Consider the following 25,782-nt stretch of genomic DNA (forward strand, 5'->3'; position numbering starts at 1 on the left):
CTCTGAACCTTCCTCACACTCACACTAAAATGACCAATTCCTTTGTATTGCCTTTAAAATCCTATTTTACTTTTTCCATCTTAGAACATCTGATGTTTAATGTTTCAAATGTCTACATTGTCGTTAATTAACTTACCCTTAATATAAATTCCTATTTTAAACCATCTTGGAGGACTTGAGGGAACTCAACTTTATTTTTTTCCGCTCTTAAAATACAGCAATTACAAATAAACACTGTGGTCCCTTGAAAGTCCAAATACGACTTCCCTGGTGGCACAGTGGATAAGAATCCTCCAGCCAATGCAGGAGACATGGGTTCAATCCCTGCTCCGAGAAGATTCCACACTCTGGGTAACAACTAAGCCCGTGCACTGCAATCAGCAAGCCTGTCCTCTGGAGCCCACGCTCCACGTGAGAGAGGCCACCGCCACGAGAGGAGTCCCCTGTGTGCAGCAACTAGAGAAAGTCCGAGTGCAGTGTCAAAGATCCAGCACAACCAAATAAATAAAATTATATAGGAAACGGATTTAAGCCCGGAAGGGACATGATCAGATTTTGGTTTTAGAAAGAAAAGCACAGATGAGCTCTCAGTGTAATTGTGAATTAACTGCAGGGCTAGCTTTCTGAATCTGGTCAATTAATAAATCAGCCACTAAGCTTGTACTCACATCCAGTTGAGCTGAGGCATTTGGGTGCACATCTGCTTGGGAAGGACTTGTAAGTTGTTGTTCACCATGGACCTTTACATGCAGAAAAGGTTGATTAGAAACAGGAATGACATGCCACTTTAGGGACGGTGTTTTCACTATTTTCACAACTGGAAAACTTGCATGTTAAAACCAGTATATTAGGATGAAAACCATAAACATAACCACCCCTTCAAAATGGTTTCTAGATACACATGTGGCATGGATCAAACAGCAGATGTCAGAGAAACTATGGATGCACAAGTGTGATACATAACCTAGGAATAAATTTGAAACAGTATGACTGTGAGAGGAAACAAAAGCATATTGGGTAATAGTTTTGAAGTTCATGGTAACTTTCCTTGTAAACTTCAAAGTTACGATCATTACCAGCATCATACAGCCAAAGTTTCGCTTTAAGAGAAATGCTAATCATTTATGACATTATAAGGTCACACTGGAAACCGCATTAAATCTAAGAATTGATGACAGTGGGGAGGGGGGACATTTGGGGAAGAAGACAACTCATGAGAACATTAAGTTGCACGATTAATTTATGATATTGTGCTATCCCATTTCACAAATGGAAATCTATGGTATTGCTTTTCACAAATGGAAAATTAACGATGCTATATGATCAGTTGTGTAAAGGAGCATAATAATCCCTCGTTGATAAACCATCCCAGTCTATTAATAAACACTGAAAATGTAATGATGAGAAAAGTTTAGTTGCTAAGACAAAGATTTTAGAATTTTCAGTGACTCTTGCTGGGCAAAGACACATTTTCCTTTGTTAAAAAATGTAGCTGGAGCTGAACTCTGGGGAGATTCTGACAGATTTAAATGTAGTAAGAAGATAAAAATGAATACTATCTTTGGTCAACCATGGCAAATAAAAACATGCCTTAAAACTAAAAGGAATGAAAGGAGATTAAAAGGAAATGAACTAGTAGGCTTAAAATATGCCATGAGCCATGGCCAGGAAGTAGCAACAGTAATTGTGGCTTGAAATACAGGAAATGTTTTGACTAATAGAAATTTTCTTAAAGCTCTTTTTTGTAAGCTAGTTTTAGATGTCATTGCAATTCATAGACAGATGGATTGAAAGGTAGATGAATACTTACAAGAAAAACAAGGAATTTAATCCAGTAAACAACCGCTGTGAAATTCTGCTTATGGGATTGTCATCTAGAATTCTGACAAAACACATCACAAACATTTCCAATGTTAGAGACGTTTGTGAAATACAACCAGGAAGAAATAAAAGGTCATGTCAATCGTGCCTCCCCCAACACCTGCTCTCCTCCTTCCTGTCTGTCCACACTTGGCTCATGTCTTTTCCCAGAGAGCTTTTCCTCCCCACTGTGGTTGGAGAACCCTTTCCTCCAAGCCCCTACCTCTCCCAGCACTTATCAAGTCCATCCTGGTGGTCTTCATTCCCTTCATCCACCTGCCTTAAGACCCTCTGCCTCTAGATACATGGGTCCGGACAAGCTGTTCTTATTTATTGGCTGATTATGGGCTCCATAAATGCTTTGACCTACTGATTGACTGAATGAAGAATGAATGAAAAAAATTCTTAGGAAGTGATTCCTTAGTTTCATGGAATTTAAATGAATGCAAACAAACTTATTGGGAGCTTTGAGGGAGAAAGAGTAAAAAGATTTACAAATTCAAATCACTGTTTTAAACTCTATATGGTATTCTCCTAGGAAAAAATTACCGTAAGAGGAAATATGAGACTTCTTTTCTCTTGTTGCCTTCAAAGCCAGGTACCATTTCCCTTACCCTTGGAGGAATCTGAGGGTAGGATTCTGAGAAGGAAGCTCACTGAATACCTACTATATGACAAGCATTTTGCATATGGCACTTTACATATATAATTCTCACAACATCACTCTTAGAAAAAAAAGGAATTATAATTATAGTTTACACTGCTATATTTAAGGGGCTTCCCTGGGGGCTCAGTGGTAAAGAATCCTGCTGCAATGCAGGGGATGCAGGTTCGATCCCTGGGCCAGGAAGATCCCCTGGAGAAGGAAATGGCAACCCACTCCAGTATACTTGCCTGGAGAATCCCACGGACAGAGGAGCCTGGGGGGCTATAGTCAATACGGTCACTAAGTTATAAATGGATAACCAACAAGGACCTACTGTATAGCACAGGGAACTCTGTTCAATGTTATGAGTCAGCCTGGGTGGGAGGGGAGTTTGGGGGAGAATGGATACCTGTATATGTATGACTGAGTCCCTTCTCTGTTCACCTGAAACCATCACAACATTGTTAATTGGCTACATTCTAATACAAAATAAAAAGTTTAATTTAAAAAATGGCATTAGGAAAAAAAATAAAGATGAGGAAAAACAGACCTAGGAGATTAAGAAAATTGCCTGGAACATAAAGCACAGGGCTATAGCATACACAAGGATCTGGATGAAACTGAAGTCCTGGCTTTTCCTCTGGACCAGGCTGACCTAGAGAAAATGGGAAAACTGACACAGCCTTCTAAACTGCTCTTGTTCATCTTCCCTGATGAAAATGTGGACCTCTGATAAAAGACTCCCTGGGATGAAGCTGGTGGCTCAGCCAGGTAAGTGATGAAACACTACAAGCTCTCATGTTTTCAGTTGCTTCTATACCTTCTCTAGAAATCAAAAAAGTCCTCAACTTGCTTACTTTCTAGGTCAGTGGTTTTCAACAGAGGGCACTCTTTCCCCCAAGGGACATTTGGGATGGTCTGGAAACATTTTTGATTGGCATGACTCTGGGAGACAGTACTTTGACATCTAGTGGGGTAGAGACCACAAAGGGTGCTAAATATCCTAAAATACACAGGACTAACCCCACCCCTCCATCCCCCCTCCACTCCGCTCCACCCCCACCCCACCCTCCCGGCCCAGTCAAAGAATCATCTCAGCCAGAAGGCCAACAGAGAGCTGGGCTGAGAATCCTGTCACAGGTGAACACTGGATGGATGGATGACTTAGCAAGCCTACCACTGGGCGCAGAAGCCCACCTGAGAAGGCACAGCACCGATGTCTCTTCACACAGCTACCATCTGGCGTGCCATGATCTGAATTGCCAGAGCAACGTGCTCCAGATTATGTGACAAGCAGAAAAACTCGTATGATAAGCAAGATACATAAATAGATGGAAACTATGAGCCTTGATGAGTATCATTAGGGCTGTGATCCCAGAGAAGAAGCTAGAATACTTACAGCCAAGTCAGCTGATGTAAGTCTTTGAAGACTCCAGGTCTGAGAGTTGTAATGCAGTTGTGGTTGAGATATCTGCAAATAGGATGAGTGAGTCAATGAGGCAAACTTAATACTCCACTTTCATCACATATAATTAGAATATGAGCCTCTGTTAGCGATTATGAAGTATGGACATCTGTCTCTGACAGCACTCAACTGGATGGGCAAGGGGAGAAAACCAAGGCCGACCAGGAGATACAGACGACCCCAAGCCCAGTGTGACAAGCACCAGGGCCAGCACCAGGAAAGTGGCCGGAAATAATGCACTGGGGTATTATATGACCTTAGCATGTAAGAGCAGAATAAACATGTAAGGTGATTTTTGCTTTAGCTCACCTCCTTTGTAGACTATTGTTTTAAGAAAGTATGCACTAAGTTGTATCTGACTCTTTGTGACCCCCATGGACTGTAGCCCACCATACTCCTCTGTCCATGGGATTTCCCAGGCAAGAATACTGGACTGGGTTGCCTTTTCCTCCTCCAGGGGATCTTCCCAACCCAGGGATCGAACCTGCATCTCGTGCATTGCAGCAGGATTCTTTACTACTGAGCCACCAGGGAAGCCCCATAAAGGTGAAGTTAGCAAGGGTTAGAAAAAATATGATAAAATATTGTAGAAATGACCCAAACTCGAGGAGACAAGATTAAAGGGACCCTTCATATCTATCTTCTGGTAAAACTAGGATTTTTTTTGTTTTTTAGTAATTCTTTCAGTGTAACAACTATTCTAGATACTTTCTGAAAACCTATTGCTCCCTCTTCTCTACATCCACAGCTGAGCCTTTAACAAAATACCATTCTATCCTTTTAATCTTTACCTAAAGTTATACTCAAGATATAATTATAAAAAAAGTTACTCACAGTATTTGCAGATTATGTAATCCAAAGAATGCTTTCCTGGATATATATGTAATACAGTTACTCTGGAGGAATCTGGTAGGAATGAGATAGGAGAGTCATGTGATTAGGGTGCTCGTACTTTGTTAGGTTGTTGAATGCGCTGTCCACTTTGTTCACCTAAAGATGACTTGTGAAACCAGCTCATAAAGTCCTAAGTCCTAGTCTCACGTTGGGAGGTAGGAGCACGGCCCGTGAGAGAAGGCTGTGGATCTAGCCAGTGCCTGATGTTCTGAGAGCACCCGTGCAGTGAGATGCCGGCATCTCTGACTTGAACCCACCAAAGTCTGTGCATTGTGTGTGAGCAAGGAGCCAGCCTTGCTTCTGCAAGCTGGCACCCTGGTGACCTTCCTTCTCTGACTTGCAGGAGTTGCCCATCATGTGAGATTAGCCAGGTTCTCATTGCTGAGCTTCCTCACTCTTTCAGTACCAGAGTTTCACCTTCAACTCTTTATTTCTTTTCATTCTACTCACATGAAAAAAGATCAAGGCAAGTCTTACTTTGATCTGTTTCAAGATGCAGAGTGAGAAGCACATAGCAAATTAGAGAGGTGTTCAAGGTCACAAGTGGCTGAACTGGGACCAGTGCACCAAGGTTAGCTCACAGGGTCATGATCTACTTACCTTCAATCTAGCAAGAGCGCATGGATTTGATAATAGCACTTTCATAAGCTTGTTGCTTGTTTTAGTTTCTAAGTCATGTCTGACTCTTTTGTGACCTCATAGATGGTAGACCACCAGGCTCCTCTGTCCATGGATTTCCCAGGCAAGAATACTGGAGTGGGTTGCCATTTCCTTCTCCAGGGATCTTCCTAACCCAGAGACTGAACTCTCTTCTTCTGTCTTGGCAGGTGGATTCTTTCCTGCTGAGCCACCTGGGAAGCCCTCTTTCAGGAGGATCTAAGTAACTAAATTCTATTTCCTGTGTTCATTAAACAATGAGAGGTTAGCCCTGAATTCATATTTTCTAAAGATCTTTAGGCAGGAAAAAATCACTCTATTAATAGTAACTAATGTCTGTATAATCTTCTGAGTAGCTTCTCTATCTCTTGTTTTGATTTGTTTTGGTTTCTGAGGTTTTGTTTTGTTTGTTTTGCCACGTGGCTTGCAGTATTGAACCCGTGCTCCTGGCAATGGAAGCTTAAGTGTCCTAACCACTGGATGGCCAGGGAATTCCTGGTTCCTAAAATATTTTACAACACTTTCTTATTGTTATGCTGCTGCTGCTGCTAAGTCGCTTCAGTCGTGTCCGACTCTGTGCAACCCCATAGATGGCAGCCTACAGGCTCCCCCGTCCCTGGGATTCTCCAGGCAAGAACACTGGAGTGGGTTAGCTTCACTGCAAAACTCTGGGTAGATCGTGGCCTCGTTCATTCGGCATTTGGCTCTACTCTGAATTTTGTTATGCCACGATTATTCCTCATCGGGGCTTCCCAGCCTTTGGGTCATGAATGTTACAGGTGTGCAGGCAGGTTGATGCCCTCAGCCCTTAAAGTAAAAGTGATAGTGAAAGTGAAGTTGCTCAGTCGTGTCCAACTCTTTGTGACCCCGTGGACTGCAGCCTACCAGGCTTCTCTCTCCATGGGATTCTCCAGGCAAGAATACAGTAGTGGGTTGCCATTTCCTTTTCCAAGGTGCAAAGTAAAGCCAAGATTAGCTTTCAGTTATTAACAAACTCATCTTTTACCCCCAGAATCAAACAAATATTGTTTTCTCTGTGTACCACCATGTGGAAAATGTGGGTGTCACAGAGCACAAGCGTTACAGCTACAGTGGCACGCAAAACATCAATTTCAATGCTACAAAGTGAACTTGAAACACAGTAAGAACTTGTGCCATTCCATTCCTCCCTCTCTGATGCGCCGTGTCTATCAGGAGATGCTTCATGTTGTAGCATAAATTCTGCTTTTGCTTTAGAGTTCTAAAACAGAAGAGATCAGTATCTATTTTAGCATTTTCAGAGCCCCCGGAGTGATGCCATTAAAGTTAATATGGTGAATTATATTACAATAGCAAATGAAAATGGAGAAAGGTATACAGTAATATGTATATTTGAAGTTTCTCTTAAATATAAAATTTACTACCTAACTAGTGCTATTTCTGTGACATTGAATTTAAGATAATTAAGTCAAAAGTGCACCACTGTACATTTAACCTATACATTGTTAATCTTGAAGAGATGGGAGCAGTCATACATTGTGAATTTGACCTTGTGCTTTTGATCTGCGTGACTCACCTGATGTGTTCAGTCTATCTGCCTTCACTGACATGAGTTAAGATTCCCAATTTCTTAAATAATAAACAGCCTCTAATCTATTTAGTCAGTTTCCTGGCACCCCATGGAGAACTAGAGTCCCAGGTCCCTTGTTTCAGACTTAGGCTGTTGAATTTTAGCTTGATCCTCCAGTACCTGCTTTCTTTTTTACAGAATAGTAACTTGGTGAATGTAAGGGGGAAATACAGAAATGTGACAATTTGGCAAGTGATATCCTCTTTTTATTCAGAGCTGAGATATGAGCCCGTCTGATATACTTTATACTGAGCGGCTTTTCTAAGAATAACTTACTGGTTCATGAATTCCTGCTGTTTCAGCTGTCAGGACTTTTCGAGCAGAAACGGCAGGAATTTATGTACCTGAAACTAAAGCAAATAAATGCTTTAATGACAAGCATGTTTATAGGCTATTTTTTAAAATGCCACATTTTGTATTCATGAGCCAAGCAGACTCCTTGAGTTACACTGTGTTACCAATGATTGCACTGAACAAGAGCCCAGTTTAAGAAGGAGGTCCAATTTACGTAAAATTTATGTCCCAGTGAGGAGAGGAACTGCTGTTGGTTTCCATGGTAGCAGTCATAAAGTATTATGGTCAAGCTCATACATGGTATTTTGTTTCTCTGAAGGTTCATCTTAAATTGCTTCTTATCATCCAGAGTTAGAAAGTTTAACAAATTATTAAAATGAATAAACTGATCACTAATAAAAGGATTCAAGTAAGTTGAGTGGCATCTGTTCATCTATCAATGTTTTTTTTTTAATTTTGACTTAGAAATTTATTTTTCTGGATGCCTCAATGACCTCAATTTCACTGTGAATATTTAGAGCATATAAGACCAGAGACCCACTTGACACTAAATTGGGTGACTCCCTAGGATATATCCCAACACAACTTAAAAATGCAGACCAGATTTATTAGCTCAGTACAACTGAAAATGTGTATCCAAGAAGGTCTTTCCCTGGGACAAACAGAATAAAGCCCCGATTCTTTAGCCTGGCATTCAAAGGCCCTAGCATCATGATTCAATGACCTCTCCAGCATATACTCCACCACTTCCTATGGTAACTCCTCCTTTAGACAAACTTGTCCAGTCACTCTCTTCCTAAATAGCCTTTGAGTTTTTCTGTTCATGTTTCTTGGGTCCTCCTTGCTGAAGATGTTCCCTACCTTCTCTTTCGCCCTCTGTGTTCAGTTCAGTTCAGTCGCTCAGTCATGTCCAACTCTTTGCAACCCCATGAACCGCAGCATGCCAGGCCTCCCTGTCCATCATCAACTCCTGGAATCTACCCAAACCCATGTCCATTGAGTCAGTGATGCCATCCAACCATCTCGTCCTCTGTTGTCCCCTTCTCCTCCTGCCCTCAATCTTTCCCAGCATCAGGGTCTTTTCAAATGAGTCAGCTTTTCGCATCAGGTGGCCAAAGTATTGAAGTTTCAGCTTCAACATCAACCCTTCCAATGAATACCCTTCAATAAATACTCATTGACCCTTCTGTATGTTTCAACACAGTTGACAATGAGGGGTGGTGGCAGTGGTGGTACCTGGTAGTGTGAGGGAACCAGAAGGACCATCCAGTTCAGGAGGAGGGTGTGATGGTCAGTGAGGGCTTCCTTCAAAATCCAAGGATGAATGTTAGGGGTTCATAAAAATGGAATCATAATGGAAAGAATGACCTAAGTCTTGTTCAAAACTCAGACAGTGAAGACTACTGTGAGAAATAGGGATGAATTTCTAGTTATATTTTGGAAACAAGAAAAATGTTTACAGAGAAGCCCAAGCCTGTGGTATGGGACCTGTTTTACAAAATGGTGAAATACTAACAAAATATAAATGCTCAACTCTTACATTGTTCTTGTCTTCTTGGTTAAAAAAGATGATCTCAGAACTGGAGTGAATAAATAGGATATGGGGTTGTGGCAGTGAAAGCCCAAGAGGATAGAATACATTAACCAAAATGAGTTAAAACCCGCTTGTTTGGACAATTTCTCCTAGACACTGAGAAAACACTGAAAATGTGAACACTCAGTCATGATCAATGGCTCAGGAATCTGGAAAAAGAGAAGAGCAGCTTGAAAATTAAAGACGGCAAATGCCATTTTGATTTTTCAAAAAGGGAAGTAGATTTCACAAGCTATAGCTGGATGAGCTTGAGGCTGATTCTAGGTGAGATCACAGGACAGGATCTTGTGATGGGGGCTTGTGAACACCTCAGAGAGAACAGGAACAGGGCAGTTCCCAAGAAACAGGACATGTCAGATCAACTTGATTTTCTGCTTTGAAATACTGATCAGATGAAAATGTGGTTGACTTTGCTTATATGTCTACCAGGCAGTGACCAAGCGGTTTTATAGACAAAATAAAGAACAAGACATGTTGTCTGATCGACGATGATGATGAAGGGATCTGGAAAGAAGATCTCACAGCATCCTGCTTGGTATTCTACTCCATGACTTAGGTGAAGATGGCTCATCTTATTTTCAGATGACAGAATGCTGGGACGAATAGTAAATCTGTTGGGATGAGCCAAAAAAGATCTTCAGAGTCTGGTAAGAAAAGTTGAATCTAACAGGATGAAATTGAACCGGGATAAATTTGAAGTCCCACAGCTAGCTCTCAGATGCTAAGTGCACAAGTACAGGATGGAGAAGCCGTCACTTGTTCAGCTAATGCACGTGGCATGGGATTAGGAATTTTAGGGACACAAACAGTAGGAGTTAAAGAGTATGAAGCAGCCACAAAAAGAACAAATGTAACCTTACGGCATATGCAGTTTAGAAGAGAAGGGTTGCTAGCTTTCCTCGTTCTGCCCTTGTAGGTGTCATACAGATGATAATGTTACATTTATTCTAGATACTATCTGTAAGGAATGTGTAAGTGATCATATACAGAGTGACAAACAGATTTGAAATCAGGTCCTTAGGGGAAGAAGTTAAGGATTCGAGGCTGCTTGGGGGAGAGACCTTTGGTAGGGGGCATGGTGATAATGGCTAGCTTTGAATATCAGAGGAATTAGGTAGGAGACTGTGTGTTCTAATCAGTCTCATGGGGTAACTCTCAGAATCACAAAAAGATTTACAGGTACTTTGGGCAGTAGTAGAGTTAACTTCTCTGCATAGTACATCATATGAAATGCCGGGCTGGATGAGTTACAAGCTGGAATCAATATTCCTGGGAGAAATAGCAAGAACAACCTCAAATATGCAGATGATACCATCCTAGTGGCAGAAAGTGAAGAGTAACTAAAGAGCCTCTTAATGAGCATTCAAGAGGAGAGTGAAAAAGCTGGCTTAAAACTCAACATTCAAAAAACTAAGATCATGGCATCCAGTTTCATCACTTCATGGCAAATAGATGGAGGAAAGTGCAAACAGTGGCAGATTTTATTTTCTTGGAATCCAGAATCACTGCAGACAGTGACAGCAGCCAAAAAAGTAAAAGATGCTTGCTCTTTGGAAGAAAAGCTATGACAAACCTAGACAGCATATTAAAAGGCAAAGACATCACTTTGCCAACAAAGGTCTGTCTAGTCAAAGCTATAGTTTCTCCAGTAGTCATGTACAGATGTGAGAGTTGAACCATAAAGAAGGTTGAGCACTGAGGAATTGATGCCTTCAAATTGTGGTGCTAGACAAGACTCTTGAGAGTTTCTTGGACAGCAAGGAGGTCAAACAGATCAATCCTAAAGGAAATCAACTCCGAGTGTTCATTGGAAGGAATGATGCTGAATCTGAAGCTCCAATATTTGGCCACTTGATGCGAAGAGGTGACTCATTGGAAAAGATCCTGAAGCTGGGAAAGAATGAGGGCCAGAGAAGAAGGGGTGACAGAGAATGAGATATTGGATGGCATCACTGAATCAATGGACATAAGCTTGAGCAAACTCCGGGAGACAGTGAGGGACAGGTAAGCCTGGTATGCTGCAGTCCATGGGGTTGTAAACAGTCAGATGTGACTTAACAACCAAACAGCAATAATAGTTACATGGCAGGACAATTTAATAGCATTCCTTTCCTTCAGCACCTCCTAATCCTTTTTCTGGTTTATTTCCCCCCCCCCCCCCCCACCCCCGGCCCTTAATCACTATGTATCTAACACACACTGTGCTTTTATCTTTCTCCACTGGAAGTTGAGTTCCTTGAGGGAAGAACTTTTCAGATGTATTGTTTACCACTATATCCTTGACACCTGATGGGTATCCGCAACTATTCATTGAAAGAATGCGCTAAAATGTGGGTTTGGCTAGCTTTTCCCCTCCTGCTGTCTCTACCGACAGTTCTGGGCGTGTGCATCTAATTTCTTCCTCCCCTGGACACCTTTTCCTGTGGATGGTTTATGTTTAGTTTCATTGGTTGTTTGGACTGTTGAAATGCAGGATTGGTAGAAAAAGGGACTGGACAGGACAGGGGACTGCCTGAGACTGTAGAGGTTTTCCTGGGAGTTTAGGGGAAGAGTGGCAGGAGTAGCTGAGAAGTAGAAAACAATAGACGGGAGGAAAGGATTTAAAGAAGAGTTGCTGAGTTTATGAATGGCTTTAGATTATTTGAATAATGCTTATGAAGAACTGCTGTTATTGTGCAACCAAGGTTTGGTTTCTGGGCATTTTCACTGACAGTAACAATATACTGACAATGGCCCATGTGGGTGGATTTCCAGGAGACCACAGCCAAAGGTTTGCCTTTAAAGCCAAATTCTAATACTTGTCAGCTGGTTGAAAGAAAGTGAAAGTGTTAGTCACTCAATCATGTCCAACTCTTTGCGACCCCATGGACTGTAGCCTGCCAGGCTCCTCTGTCCATGGGATATCCCAGGCAAGAATACTGGAGTGGGTAGCCATTCCCTTCTCCAGGGGATCTTTGTGACTCAGGATTGAACTCAGGTCTCCTGCATTGCAGGCAGATTCTTTTCTATCTGAGTCATCAGGGAAATAATCTTTCTTTTCCAAGGATGGTGTCCTCATTACTGAAAGGGATCTAATGCTGTTTATCTCTCCTCATAGACTTTGGAGACAAAGTCCAAATGAGAATTCCAAATCCTGGAAGCCTTTTGTTAACTTTAAAAAATGATATTTAAATGTAAGGAGTTGTGTTTTGTCTCCCATGCTGTACCCTGCATGTAAAAGACACTTGGTGAATGTTTATTGATAAGACTCTAATAATTCTTGGTTCTCTGGGAGAATAAAATTCACCTAGAAAGCATCAAAAGGCAGCTTGCATTAAGGGAACTCCTGCTGGGTGATACTCAGGTTATGACGTGGTACCTAAGTTTTCTCAGAAAAAGCAGAAATAAACATTTAATTGGAGAAATTTTCAGCTCTGGGCAATCTGGCAGGAAAAAAAAAAAAATCTCAACTTTTTTTTCACCAGGAAAAATTGGAACTTGTATGTGCAGAGTTAGTGCTTCCATGTCCTTCCCTTCCGTGGGTTACCAGCTACTGAGGAAGAAGTACTGACACGGAACAAAGCGTGGATCAGTGGTTCAGGGAAAGACTTGCCCTGAGAAGTCCTATCTTAAACCTCTTTGCTTGATCTTCTAGTGAGCCTCACCAGAGGTCAGCTTCCCCTAAATAGGGGAGCAAAAGTATAGAATGGAGTTGTGTGTGGGGCAGAAGAGTATGTGTTGGTAGAAGATTCAATTAGGTACTAGAACAATTTCTTTCCACCTCTAGGTTTCTGGTTATTGTGTTGTAAAATGAACACTGCATTGGGCATCAGAAGATATGGACTGTAATTCTGGTTCTTCTGCTAAGTAGCTGGAGATCTTAGGTAAGTCATTTAATTGCTGCAAGCTTCAGTTGCCTTATAAATGATAAGATTTAATTGGAACTTCATAAGACTTCTATGACTCTAGATAATAGATTTAAACAGCTACTCTAAAACACGAACATTTTTCCTTCTTTTCTGCTAGTGCTATATTATTTTTCTTCCCTTTAGCATTATTCAGGGAGTTCAAAGGCAATACTGATTCATAGAATGAACAGGTTGTGATTCTAAGCATTCCCAGTAAGACCAGAAGCAGTGTTGTTAAGATTTCTTCTCTAGAGGAATCTGGAACCCTAGAGTCAAGCACAGCTACTCCAGCGGAACAATGACAACGTGACCACATGGCATAGGATGGAACAGAAGGAGCTCACTGCAGATAGGAATCACAGAAGCTACCATCAAACCCAGGCATGATTCTTCATGCTCACACAAGGTTCTTCTCACTAATGGACTCTTCAGGGACTTCCTTTCTTGTATGAGTGAGTCTATACCTAAAGACTCATGAGAACATAGAACTATTGATGCCACTTCAAACCAAGTACATTTGTCCAGTATCAGCAAAAAATTATATTCTTTTTAGTCCTGGAATTTAACATATATCACATTTCTAGAAACCTTCTCTTCTACTCTGAATGTTAAAGGGCAAAAATTGTAAGACGATGATATGACCTTACAACATTGTCTTGCTAATTTTCTAATCTATTCTGACGATCATCTTCGCAACTGTAGAAATTTGACCTCTCCATTATCCCCAAGTGAGTGACTCAGGCTCAGAGGGACTGACACACAGTAAGCGAACTCTCAAGAGGTTGAACATTTAATCCCTTTATTTAAATAGGATGTATCCCATTCCACTAATTGGAATGGTCTTATTCCCCATCCAAGGTAACTTCCCAAATACTTTAGTGTAAATAATTTAGGAAGTTAATGTAATCGTCATAAGGTTGATTGAAGAGCAGGGAATCAAAGCACAGAGATTTGCCATCCTGATATGGACAGCGTCACAATAAAGTTCATGGGCATCATGGTGTAGGCTGACTGTCTCTCCTTGCCCCCAGGGGAGACTGTGTCTAGGGACTTTATCTCTCAGGTCCTGGTTCCCTTTCTTTGATGATGCTGGAGGCATGTCGATGCTCTGTTTCTGTGTTTGACTGTTTCCTATTTATTGTTTTCTTTCCTTGAATATGGGCTTCCCTGGTGGCTCAGCTGGTAAAGAATCCACCTGCAATGCGACCTGGGTTCGATCCCTGGGTTGGGAAGATCCCCTGGAGAAGGGAAAGGCTACCCACTCCAGTATTCTGGCCTGGAGAATTCCATGCACTGTATAGTCCATGGGGGTCACAAAGCGTTGGACACGACTGAGCGACTTTCACTCGCTTCCTCAAATATGTTAATTTCACTGATTTGACCAAGACCATGTGTTTGCTCTTTTTTATCCTGGGAGACAGTCTAGACCCCATTATGATGCATTTTAAATGATCTGATAGTTCCTGTCTCTGCCACCACTCTTCCAGGTTAAAAAGCGCATCTAGTATCTCTGAATCTACAATGTCATTTTCCAAATGCTCTGAAGTAAGAGCATGGAGTTATGTATATTCTTACTGAGATGCTCGACTGCAACTCCAATTTAACTCTCTAAAAAAAAGGTTAAATAAAACCAGTTGTTAGTTTAAATTATGAAATGGTAAAAAGCATACTTTTCAATGCTTTAATGTCTAACCTTAATTACTTTTAAAAAAATAACCTTAATGATAAAGGTAATCAACTTTATATTTCATTTTATTCTCAGATTAAAAACAGCTTAAAACATCTCATAGATTTTCTCATAAAAACACTATTAAAAGCTACTTACATCTTTTTAAGTTCTTTGTATTTGATGAAAACTTTATCTGAAAGACTGTGAATATTGTTTTTCTTGAGAGACCTAAAACAACATGTAAAGAAGACTTTATTATGGAATTTATGACTAACCAATCTCTTTTCTAGAATTACATGCTTGAGAATATTTTATCATGCTCCATTTTACTTCATACACATTTGAAAATGCCCATAATAAATGAAAACTTTCACATAAGAATGAAAAGTCCATAAGGCAAAATTAAAGCAGCTTGCAAATATTTGACCACATTAGCCAGCTAGTATAATAGACTGGAACATCTATGGTGATTTAATTTTTTCTTCTGTAGACAATTTACTAAAACACAGCAAGTACATCCAAAAAACAACAAAAATCCTAACTAATTCACGTGTGCCCAAATTATTATATATTTGCAAACAACTTCCTGAGGCTCTCCAAATATCTATGCAGAGTTAAAAAAAAAACCCTCCATGATTGATTATGCCATAGTCATCTTCATGCATCTTCTACACCTTTAAAGTCTGGGACAAATTACTATTATTTAAAACGAGATAGAACATGTAATGTGCTCTTCCTTTTTTCCCACAAAGTTTTATTTTCACTTGAATAGCACTGGCATATTAGTAATAACACATAAATTGGAAAGTAATTGGAAATAAGAATTCCAGAAGTTTGTGAGTTAAAGATAACCTGGACCATCCAACATACAGTGTTTAAAACACTTTTTCCCTGGGAGAAGAAGCATGCAGAATTCTTTGATGGCTGATGGTTTTCTATTATTTTGCTAATACACAAGTAGCATAAAACAGAACAAAGATTAGACTGTATGGTTTCCATATGAGGTCAGGAGCAAATATCAAGATTTGAATGCTACTCACAGTAACGTCACATTGCTAGAAACCGTTGGCACAGACTTCAAGCCAGCATTTACACATTCCAACTCAGTTCCTTTGCACACACAGTGTTGTGGGTACTGATCTAAAACTAGGGGGCAAAAAGAGCAATGATTCAATAAGAAAAAATACGTATCTTTAGTTATGACTTTATCTTTGGTAACTGACATTGTTCTTTTTCCATTGAATGTATAACAGTCACATTTTGTTAAATGAACTTATTCAGGCCCCAAATAAAAGCAAAAAAGAAATCTCTTCTAGTTGAATATAGACTCATGTGGTATTCATTTCAGTTCTAGCTTTCAGTGGTCATTTTAGAGGCATTTAACAAGAGATTAGTAAGAAATCACAAACATGTTTAAATAGTGTTTTAAAAAGTATATAGTGAAGCAAGATTAAGCTCTCCTCAATGTAAACCGTGAGTGTGCCTGAGTAAATATTTAATGGGTATAACTAAGTTAATTTCACTTAATTGAATGGCACAGAAAGGCTGCTCAATAAATGCTTGTTGGTTAAAGCTAAATTCAACTATTTCCCTCCTTTCAAACTTCTCTTAGAGCTGTGATGAGAGTTAGATGCAGATTCTGCCATAGCCACCATTGTGTCTTACTAAAACCAACCAACTCAGATACCCTATTATTTTGGTTCTTAGTTTTTCATTACTATGAAGTTAAAGTGGTAGGTACAAGTGGTAGAGAAGCTATAAAGCAGAGAAAACCAAAGATCCATCTATCTAAAGCATTCAGAGGGAAGAAAAATGATTTAGGATTGACTCCAAAGGAGTAAGTTATTAATATAATGGCATATTATAATTATTAAGATTTGTAATAATATACTAATAATATATAGACATCATCATGTAATTCTATTCATTATTATATGTAATTACTAAATATGTTAATTGTTAAAATAACAGCATGTGAGAAATCTTTGGAGAAACTTGGTCAAGTGGGTCAACAGAACAATCACCACGTGTATGTGTTTGTGTGCGTGAGAGGAGAGAGAGTCTTGGGGAATGAGATTTATGGAGCATACGATGGTACTTGGCTGTGACGGAGCTAAAAAAAGTGTTATTTTCAATTTTTTATATTTATTATTGATTTAAATCTGACTATAAGTCCTTTCTGATTGCTCTGCTTCTTCTAGATCACTTTTATTCAAACTTTATTTTTAAAATCAATTTCACTGACTTTTAATAAATCTGACAAACTTTTATTGAGTACCTGCCTAATTCAGAAGACACATTCTAGTGTACAAACTTTTAGAAAATATTCTTTGTTGCTCATAGGCTGACGCTAATGATCTCAGCTTCTTAAAGATGACTTCAGAATGTTTACTTCAATATTTAACTGATATTGAAGTAGTTACATTACTAGATTACGTTACTAGGGTTGGAAACTCTTTATTTACCAGTAGAAGAACTGCATGTAGTAGAAGCTGGGCCAATTGACTAAACCAGAGATGTGAGCGTAACTCCCTCACCTGCAGGTCAGCCACACCTCAACCTCTGACTCTTCTTATGAAATGCCTCTTGCTGCCCTCTCTACCTCACTCCTTCCAGAGGTGTTTTCTGGGCTTGGATTCTTAGTGTTAGTCTGGAGCACTGCAAGAAACGTAATGTTCAGTGTCTCCTTCACCAAGCTTTCTCCTCAGTCCTGGCAAGATGGACATTTGGGTCAGGTCATTCTGTCATGGGTGCTGTCCTGCACACTGTAAAAGGTTCAGTAGCATCTTTGGCCTCCACTCACCAGAAGCCAGCAGTCACCCACCCCTCTCCAAGTGACAACGCAGAATGTACCAGACGTTGCCAAATGTTCTCCAGGGGCATACATGTCTCAAGCTGAGAGCACTGTTCTAACTCATTCTTTATAATTCTGGTGCAAGAATCATTGGTCCATACACTTCTTGTCAGGTGGTTCCTCTTCTTCACTAAATGGAAATAAGCTCACGACTTTGGTGGTTGCCCCCTGTGGACAGCAATGGCCTCCACAATGGCGTATGTACAAGATGACCCACTGTGGCTCAGGAAGAAGATGCTAGAGTTTTCATATATTTATTTTTCATTTTTTGTAATTTACTCTTTTTTGATTTCCAATTTCATGTATGATATATTTGAATATAGTAAACTATATACTAAGTGGTAGCTATGACCTAATATTATAAAGTATATAATATGCTACTAGTGTAAAACTTAATGTATGTACTTTATACATGCATATTATGTATACATACTAATATGTGTATGTAACTGTAATACATTATATAATTATCTATCCATTTATATGTATTGTGTGTAATATATAGTATATAATATAATCTGTGTATATATAGAGAGATAATTCTACCATAGGACAGAGGCCAAACTCTGAACTGTGCACCCAGAGTCCCCTGTGGGTTGGTCCCCACCCTCTGGGTCCACCTCCTGCTCCTCCATCTTACGCTCTGCGAACTGGTGTGAAAGGCATCGGGAAGCATGCTCTGAACTTCCTACCCCACTGCCCTGTAGGTCATGCTCCGCTGCTCATTCTGTCACCTCTTACTCTTCCCTCCATCCAAGGACCTCCGAGTCCATCTCAGTGTCACCTTGTCTGTGGATCTTTCACCCTCCCTAGTGTAGACATCACTTCTCCCAAAGGGCTTCCATACCCCCTTGTGCAAACATTCTCCCTTCAGTTCAGCACTAATATTGTATCACTCCTGCTTCTGTAAGGAACTGTCTCTAGTGGAGCCATGTGAGGTATTTGAAGGTTGGGGCCACACTTTAGCTATCCTTGACCTCTCAGTGCCCAACAGAGGGGCTGAAAAGAAGTTGGTGATTGAAGGGAGTAAGACCTTCATTACTTATCACAAGTATTCAGTACCTATATATTCTTGCAGGCTAATACACAGAGTAAGCCTGTTGCTTTCCTTTTTCTCTCTTTTCAGTCCCACAAACAGATAATAGAGCAGTTGACCACTGAAACACATTGAACTGAAATTGGGATTCTTAAGGGAATGAACGACACTACCCAGGTAAATCCATGCACAATGAATCATGTTGCTTGCAAAGCTGATACTGAGTCTTCGAACCAATACCACTTACAGCACTCCTGTGTTAATGCCACATTATTAGCATTTCCATGGACTGTGCCAAATATAGTCGCCCATCCACTAGTGTCTCCTGTGAAACACACGGTGATGAACATGTATCAGTTATTCTATAAATAAAATATCAATCTACAAAGCAAAAATATAAAAATTTGATCATGAAATCAACTTAAAGGTTTAAGTAATAGAAAGGTAACGACAATGGTAAGGAAGAAAAAGCAGGCAAACATCTCGGGTTTTGTCTGTTTCTGCAATTACAAATATTTAAAGTATATGATGATTATTTTCCATATTCACCTTGAGAAATATCATCGATTTCTAATGCTGACATTTTAAATGTTTGATCTTAATTTTGAGATCCTCAGAAGGAAACATAATCTGTGTATGTGTATGCAGATACCTACTTGATACCTGTAAAGAATTCTGATAAAATTCATGTCTTTGATTTTTTAAATAAGGCAAAAATGAAGCTCCTTTTAATAAATTTTGTCTAGTCCTGATGAGAAAAATATTTTCTCAATTTGTCAGGTGATATGATCTGCTTATTTGCCAGGTTTCCTTCTCTTTTTTTTAGCAATGAAAACATATTCTTTTAAAAAAAAAAGGCTTGATTTTTGAAATATGATTATCTTAGCATTAGCATAAACTATTAGAGGCAATAAAACTTACAATATGATGCAGGATCCTAAAGTTTATATAAATAGAAAAGTAAATTTAAATAGTTGCCCACAGGTCCCTTTACTGTTCTCCTTTTTTGTTTTTTGGTTTTGCTGTGTGGCTTATGGGACCTCAGTGGGGACTGAACCCAAGTCACAGCAGTGAAAGTCTGAAATTCTAACCACTTGACCACAGGGAACTCCTTCCATAGGTACCTTTTTGCAGATCCCTGCAAATTTTAGTTTATTTTTATTTCTTATTAATATTATCAACAGTTTTAAATATTATTCTATTGGTGTCTTTACATGAATTACTTAATTTTCATTTGGAAAACTCCCATGAGGCAGACAACATGCATGGTCTGAGATTCCCACGCAGTGAAGAGGAGAGGGCAAAAACGTGAGTGGCTTGCCTTTGGCACCCAGAGAGCTGCTCCACTCCTGAGCACTGACTGTCCTTGCCTGTTCTAGGCTCTGGTGACACCAAAGCAAGTAAGATGCCCGTAAGAACCCTTCTCAAGATGTTCCTGTCTACTGAAAGAAGTATGGTGGGAAGATGAGGCCGTCTTTAGTACCGTCATCCAGGCACAGTAGGATGCGATAGCAGCAGAGAGAAAGGGTGCTTGTCCTAGACAGTGGTACACCTCAGGGCGGAAGGCATGGCCAGGAAGCCAAGCTTCTGAGGTGAGGATGGGACACCTGAACTCTATCCTGCAGGCTGAGAAGGAGTGACGCACAGGTGGTGAAGGCAGAGATGCCGGGAGCATGCATGAGTCCCCAGGGGCGTGAGAGCAGATTCTAGAGCCAGACACCAGGCACTCCTGGCCTCTGCTGTCACCCCTGGTTGCTAGCTGGGCCGTGCCAAGGAGGGGCAGTTTGGTGTAGTAGAAAACACACATGATTCTTCCGGATTCAGGACACCTGGTTCCTAGGGTCTACTCTACGACTGACTAGACATGTCAGCCTCTTGGGACATCAGTTTCTCCACAGGCAAAATGCACAGGTTAGATGAGAAGACCTATACAGTCCTGATACACAGACCTAAAGTGGCCTGTGAGGCCCTTCTGGTCTGGCCTCTCTTACCTCTTTACGCTCTCTATCCTGTTCGCTCTGCCCATCTCAGTCTGGCTTTTACTCCCCACACACAGAGCTGTCTTATTTCATTCAGCCTCTGGGTCTTTCACGTGCTGTTCCTTTTGCCTATAACTCTGTTCCTCCAGAATATTTCACGGTTTTCCTCTTTCCTTTCATTCCCAAGTCAAATGTCGTCATCTCAGCAAGGGGTTTTGTGGCTATGTCTTTAAAGTAGCCTTTCCCCCAAGTCACTTCCTCTCCCACTATCCTGATCTGCATACCTCATGGGGCTTACTACTCTCTTAAATTATTTATTTAGGTACAAGTTTGCTCACATCCTTGTTCACACGGTCCCTGTGAACCCCACAAGGGTGAGGCGCCTCTCTCCCCTGAGCCTGTCATGTCCTGCTGCCTTGGGGAGGACACAGTGGACGTGATATAGGTCTACTGAATCAGTTAATTCTCTAGGAAGATCTATTCACACTTTATAGATACTCTTGCAGCTGAACCCAATTTCCAAGCCAGAAGGAAGTGGTCATCGTTTAAGCCATTTACAACTAAAATATGGGTATCTGAGTAGGATTTAAAATAGTTTTGTTTTTTATCATACTATGTTTCTGATTTAAGCCACCTCTAAATATGAAGATGCAAGTAATTATCACAAATCCATTGGAGAGGAGTTGTTTAGTCGTGTCACGATAGGATTCCCTACGGAATACCAAATCACCTCTTCCAGTTCATCACTGTTAGCATTCGATCCATGCACAGTTCTGGGGAGTTCACAAGGGGGCGTGTCCGTATGGAGCTGAGCAAGTGGACTCACCACAGTTCTCCTCATCAGCTCCGTTCCCACAGTCCTCCACGCCGTCACAGTGAAAAGCACGAGGTAAACACTGGGAGAGATTCCCACAGGGAAAATATCCTTTTGGGCACAAAGGAGTGATTGTACTGCCTTCAGTCAGTGCATAATCTATGTGAAAGAGGGGACAGGAATCTTAAGTAATGAGAAGAAATTACTGATATGGCCAAACTCTTTTCATATTATCTGTTTAATTTTCGCAAAGCTCTATGAGTTGAGTTTTCTGGCGTTACTCTTAGTTTACAGTTTCTCTGAGTAATGTCCTAATTATAACATTTAAAATAATCACCATCATACCAAACATTAACTCTACCAAGAATGGAATCAAGGCTTATTATGAATCTGCTTTAGGAAAGCAACAGTAAACAAAGTCAAAGCGATTGTCCTACTTGTGTATGGAATCAAAGCCTTGTTCACCCCTGGAAACAGGAAAGCAAAACCATGAGCTAACAGGATCAAACAGATGGATTTATTTACTCATTAATCCCTTATAAGAAGGATTTGAGGTGACATAATGAAAATACACATGCAGAAGGAAAGATGAAGTGTGAATGAGAGAAATTCAGGACCACGTTGGAATAAGGAGCGAGAATACTACATAATGACAGGCAACACTCAATGGGCTTACTGTGTACTGGGTAGTTTTCACTGTGGATAATCTCAGCTATAAGCTATGACCAACCTAGACAGCATATTAAAAAGCAGAGACATTACTTTACCAACAAAGGTCTGTCTAGTCAAAGCTATGATTTTTCCAGTAGTCATGTATGGATGTGAGATTTGGACTGTGAAGAAAGCTGAGTGCCGAAGAATTGATGCTTTTGAACTGTGGTGTTGGGGAAGACTCTTGAGAGTCCCTTGGATTGCAAGGAGATCCAACCAGTCCGTCCTAAAGGAAATGAGTCCTGAATATTCACTGGAAGGACTGACGCTGAAGCTGAAACTCTAATACTTTGGCCACCTGATGCAAAGAACTGACTCACTTGAAAAGACCCTGAACTGAGGGTCTGAACTGAAAGACTGAACTGAACTGATACCTTCAATCAATGTGTGGGTGATAATATCCTTCCTGTTTCAGGGTTCAGTTCAGTTCAGTTCAGTCGCTCAGTCATGTCTGACTCTTTGCGACCCCATGAACCGCAGCACACCAGGCCTCCTTGTCCATCAACAACTCCTGGAGTCCACCCAAACCCATGTCCATTGAGTTGGTGATACCATCCAGCCATCTCATCCTCTGTCGTCCCCTTCTCCTCCTGCCCTCAATTTTTCCCAGCATCAGGGTCTTTTCAAATGAATCAGCTCTCTGCATCAGGTGGCCAAAGTATTGGAGTTTCAGCTTCAATATCAGTCCCTTCAATGAACACCCAGGACTAATCTCCTTTATGATGGACTGGTTGGAAGGTAATGCCAAAGAATGCTCAAACTACTGCACAATTGCACTCATCCCACACGCTAGGAAAGTAATGCTCAAAATTCTCCAAGCCAGGTTTCTGCAGTATATTAACTGTGAACTGCCAGATGTTCAAGCTGGTTTTAGAAAAGGCAGAAGAACCAGAGATCAAATTGCCAACATCCGCTGGATCATTGAAAAAGAGAGAGAGTTCCAGAAAAACATCTATTTCTGCTTTATTGACTATGCCAAAGCCTTTGACTGTGTGGATCACAATAAACTGGAAAATTCTGAAAGAGATGGGAATCCCAGACCACCTGACTTGCCTCCTGAGAAACCTGCATACAGGTCAGGAAGCAACAGTTAGAACTGGACATGGAACAACAGGCTGGTTCCAAATAAGAAAAGGAGTATGTCAGGCTGTATATTGTCACCCTGATTATTTAACTTATATGCAGAGTACATCATGAGAAACGCTGGGCTTGATGAAGCTCAAGCTGAAATCAAGATTGCTGGGAGAAATATCAACAACCTCAGATATGCAGATGACACCACCCTTATGGCAGAAGAACTAAAGAGCCTCTTGATGAAAGTGAAAGAGGAGAGCAAAAAAGTTGGCTTAAAGCTCCACATTCAGAAAACAAAGATCATGGCATCTGGTCCCATCACTTCATGACAAATAGATGGGGAAACAGTGGAAACAGTGGCTGACTTAATTTTTCTGGGCTCCAAAATCACTGTAGATGGTGATTGCAGCCATGAAATTAAAAGACACTTGCTCCTTGGAAGAAAAGCTATGACCAACCTAGACAGCATATTAAAAAGCAGAGATATTACTTTGCCAACAAAGGTCTGTCTAGTCAAGGCTATGGTTTTTCCAGTAGTCATGAGTGGATGTGAGAGTTGGACTATAAAGAAAGCTGAGCGCAGAAGAATTGATGCTTTTGAACTGTGGTGTTGGAGAAGACTCGAGAGTTTCAGGGTTAGGGAAATGAAATGCAAAATCACACAGATTGATCTGAATCATCTCTCTGACCCCAGAGGCCCATTGTTAACCATCATGCTAGAGAAAATCAGGAATCTGCATTTCAAGGAGCATAAGTCCTCCGTGAGGATGATCTAAAAGTCTACTCCTTGCGCAGGCAACATAAAAGAAAATGAATGAGAGCTGAATAACTGCTGGATTAAATGAGAAAGTGCAGAAAGGAAACATAATTAATATTTGCAAAGTTACTATATCTGTAGATAGGATGACCAGAGAGATTCCAGAAACACAGATGTGAGAGCCATTCTCTCAAGTTTTAAAGAATATTTTCCAGAAAATAAAGATATGTGGGGTTCTTTGGTAAATATCTAATAAAAATTTAAGAGACACATATTTTTTTTTAAAAAGAGAATAGAGGTTAGATAGAAATAGGCAAGAGGAATTAAGAGGTGCAAACTTCCAGTTGCAAAACAAATGAGTCAAAGGTATAAAATGTACAATGTAGGGGGAAAAAGTGCAAGATGAAACTTCAAATAAATTGATTTAAGGAGAGTGCATTCTCAGGCAGGGCTACAGTTCATTATGACTAATTGAAGGGAACAAGGGATGTTGGCAAAGTTTTCCTAATCATGCCCATGAAGGTTGGCATCATGGCTAGGAATTTCCTTAGGTTGGGGGTCCAGTGCTTTTTGCTTCCCTAGTTGCTCAGATAGTAAAAAATATGCCTACCAACCAGAAGACCAGGGTTTGATCCTTGATTCAGGAAGATCCCATGAAGAAGGGAATGGCTACCCACTCCAATATTCTTGCCTGGAGAATTCCATGGACAGAGGAGCCTCACAGGCTACAGTCCATGGTGTTGGAAAGAGTCAGTCACAACTAAGAGACTTTAACTTTCACACTTTATGGTGCCTTTTAATACAGCAGAGGACTAGACAACCTAACCTTTGGGGAGCATCATCTACTGCGTACTGGGTGTTTCCTAATTATTTCACTTAATCCTAACACATTTGTGTTGTTGGTATTATTGTCTCCATGTGAAGATGAGGAATGTGGACTTTCCAGGTGGCCCAGCATTAAAGAATCTGCCTGCCAATGCAGGGAATGTGGGTTCTATCCCTGGGTCAGGAAGATCCCATGGAGAAGTAAATGGCAACCCACTCCACTATTCTTGCCTGGGGAATCCCATGGATAAAGGAGCCTGGTGGGCTACAGTCCATGGGATTGCCAAGAGTCAAACAGGACTTAGCGACTAAACAACAACAACAGAAATAATGAACGGCTGCTGAGCATATGAAGGGCTCTTCTACTCTGGTTCTTGGGAAGATGCCCTGTGAGCTCTGAGTCCGCCCAGCCCATGCTGCATTGTGATGAAGTGTTCTCCCGCCAGAGTGTTCACTCTCCTAAAGTCAGTGATGCCGGCTGACCCTCCTTGTTTAACGAATCACGCCATTTGTAAAAGGGCAGGAGTTTGATACAGACACTAAAGCTAGGTCTGAGTTATACTACATGTCAAGCTTTTAGTGATATTGATAGAGAGCATGAGTAGATTATTGGATATTTTGAGCTTTAGTCCTGACAACCCTTAAGATCCTGCAAACACATCAAGGAGCAGCATCTGGCCTCTCATGTGGACACTGAGATGTGGCGATGCTCACTCTCCTATGGAACCTGCTGCATCCACGAGGCCTTCCCTCAGTGGGGAGCGTGGCCCTTGGATTCTTTTCTCCCCACTGGGTTTTTGTTTTTACAAAAGCAGAACAGATTTTCTCTGCCTTTTCTGTAGTGATCGATGAATGATTTACTGTGAGCAACTGGGCATAAGACCAGTCAAGTCTGACTATTTTAGGAAAACTCTCTGCTGTGAGGCTCTGGAGGTCGGCTTTTTAAGCCTATTCCTACACGTAAAGGATTTCACAGGTTTAAAAAAATCAATGAAAGGTCATAGATTTTTAAATCTCTTAACTGCTTTCCTGCAAAGATTTCCACAGAGGGCAGGTTTATAAAAACTAGTCCTCCTGTGTTTGGAACATGCATGAAAGTGAAAGTGTTAGTCGCTTTAGCCATGTCTGACTTTGGGACCCCATGAACTGTAGCCTGC

General features: G+C 40.7%; 1 protein-coding gene across 1 annotated transcript in view; it reads right to left on the reverse strand.

The window, feature by feature from the left end:
• The window catches only part of RXFP2 (relaxin family peptide receptor 2), a 59,499-nt gene that overhangs the window by 22,439 nt on the left and 11,278 nt on the right, over positions 1-25,782 (reverse strand). Inside the window, exons 2-9 of the mRNA XM_068984354.1 lie at positions 21,271-21,441; positions 18,713-18,790; positions 15,616-15,721; positions 14,732-14,803; positions 4,806-4,877; positions 3,906-3,977; positions 1,811-1,882; positions 669-740 (exon numbers count right to left, since the gene is read on the reverse strand). Coding sequence (XP_068840455.1) covers positions 669-740; positions 1,811-1,882; positions 3,906-3,977; positions 4,806-4,877; positions 14,732-14,803; positions 15,616-15,721; positions 18,713-18,790; positions 21,271-21,441 — 715 coding nt within the window. The remainder of the gene's footprint in view (positions 1-668; positions 741-1,810; positions 1,883-3,905; positions 3,978-4,805; positions 4,878-14,731; positions 14,804-15,615; positions 15,722-18,712; positions 18,791-21,270; positions 21,442-25,782) is intronic.

Source organism: Capricornis sumatraensis, chromosome 12 (genome assembly GCF_032405125.1).
Source record: "Capricornis sumatraensis isolate serow.1 chromosome 12, serow.2, whole genome shotgun sequence".
NCBI classification, from domain to species: Eukaryota; Metazoa; Chordata; class Mammalia; order Artiodactyla; family Bovidae; genus Capricornis; species Capricornis sumatraensis.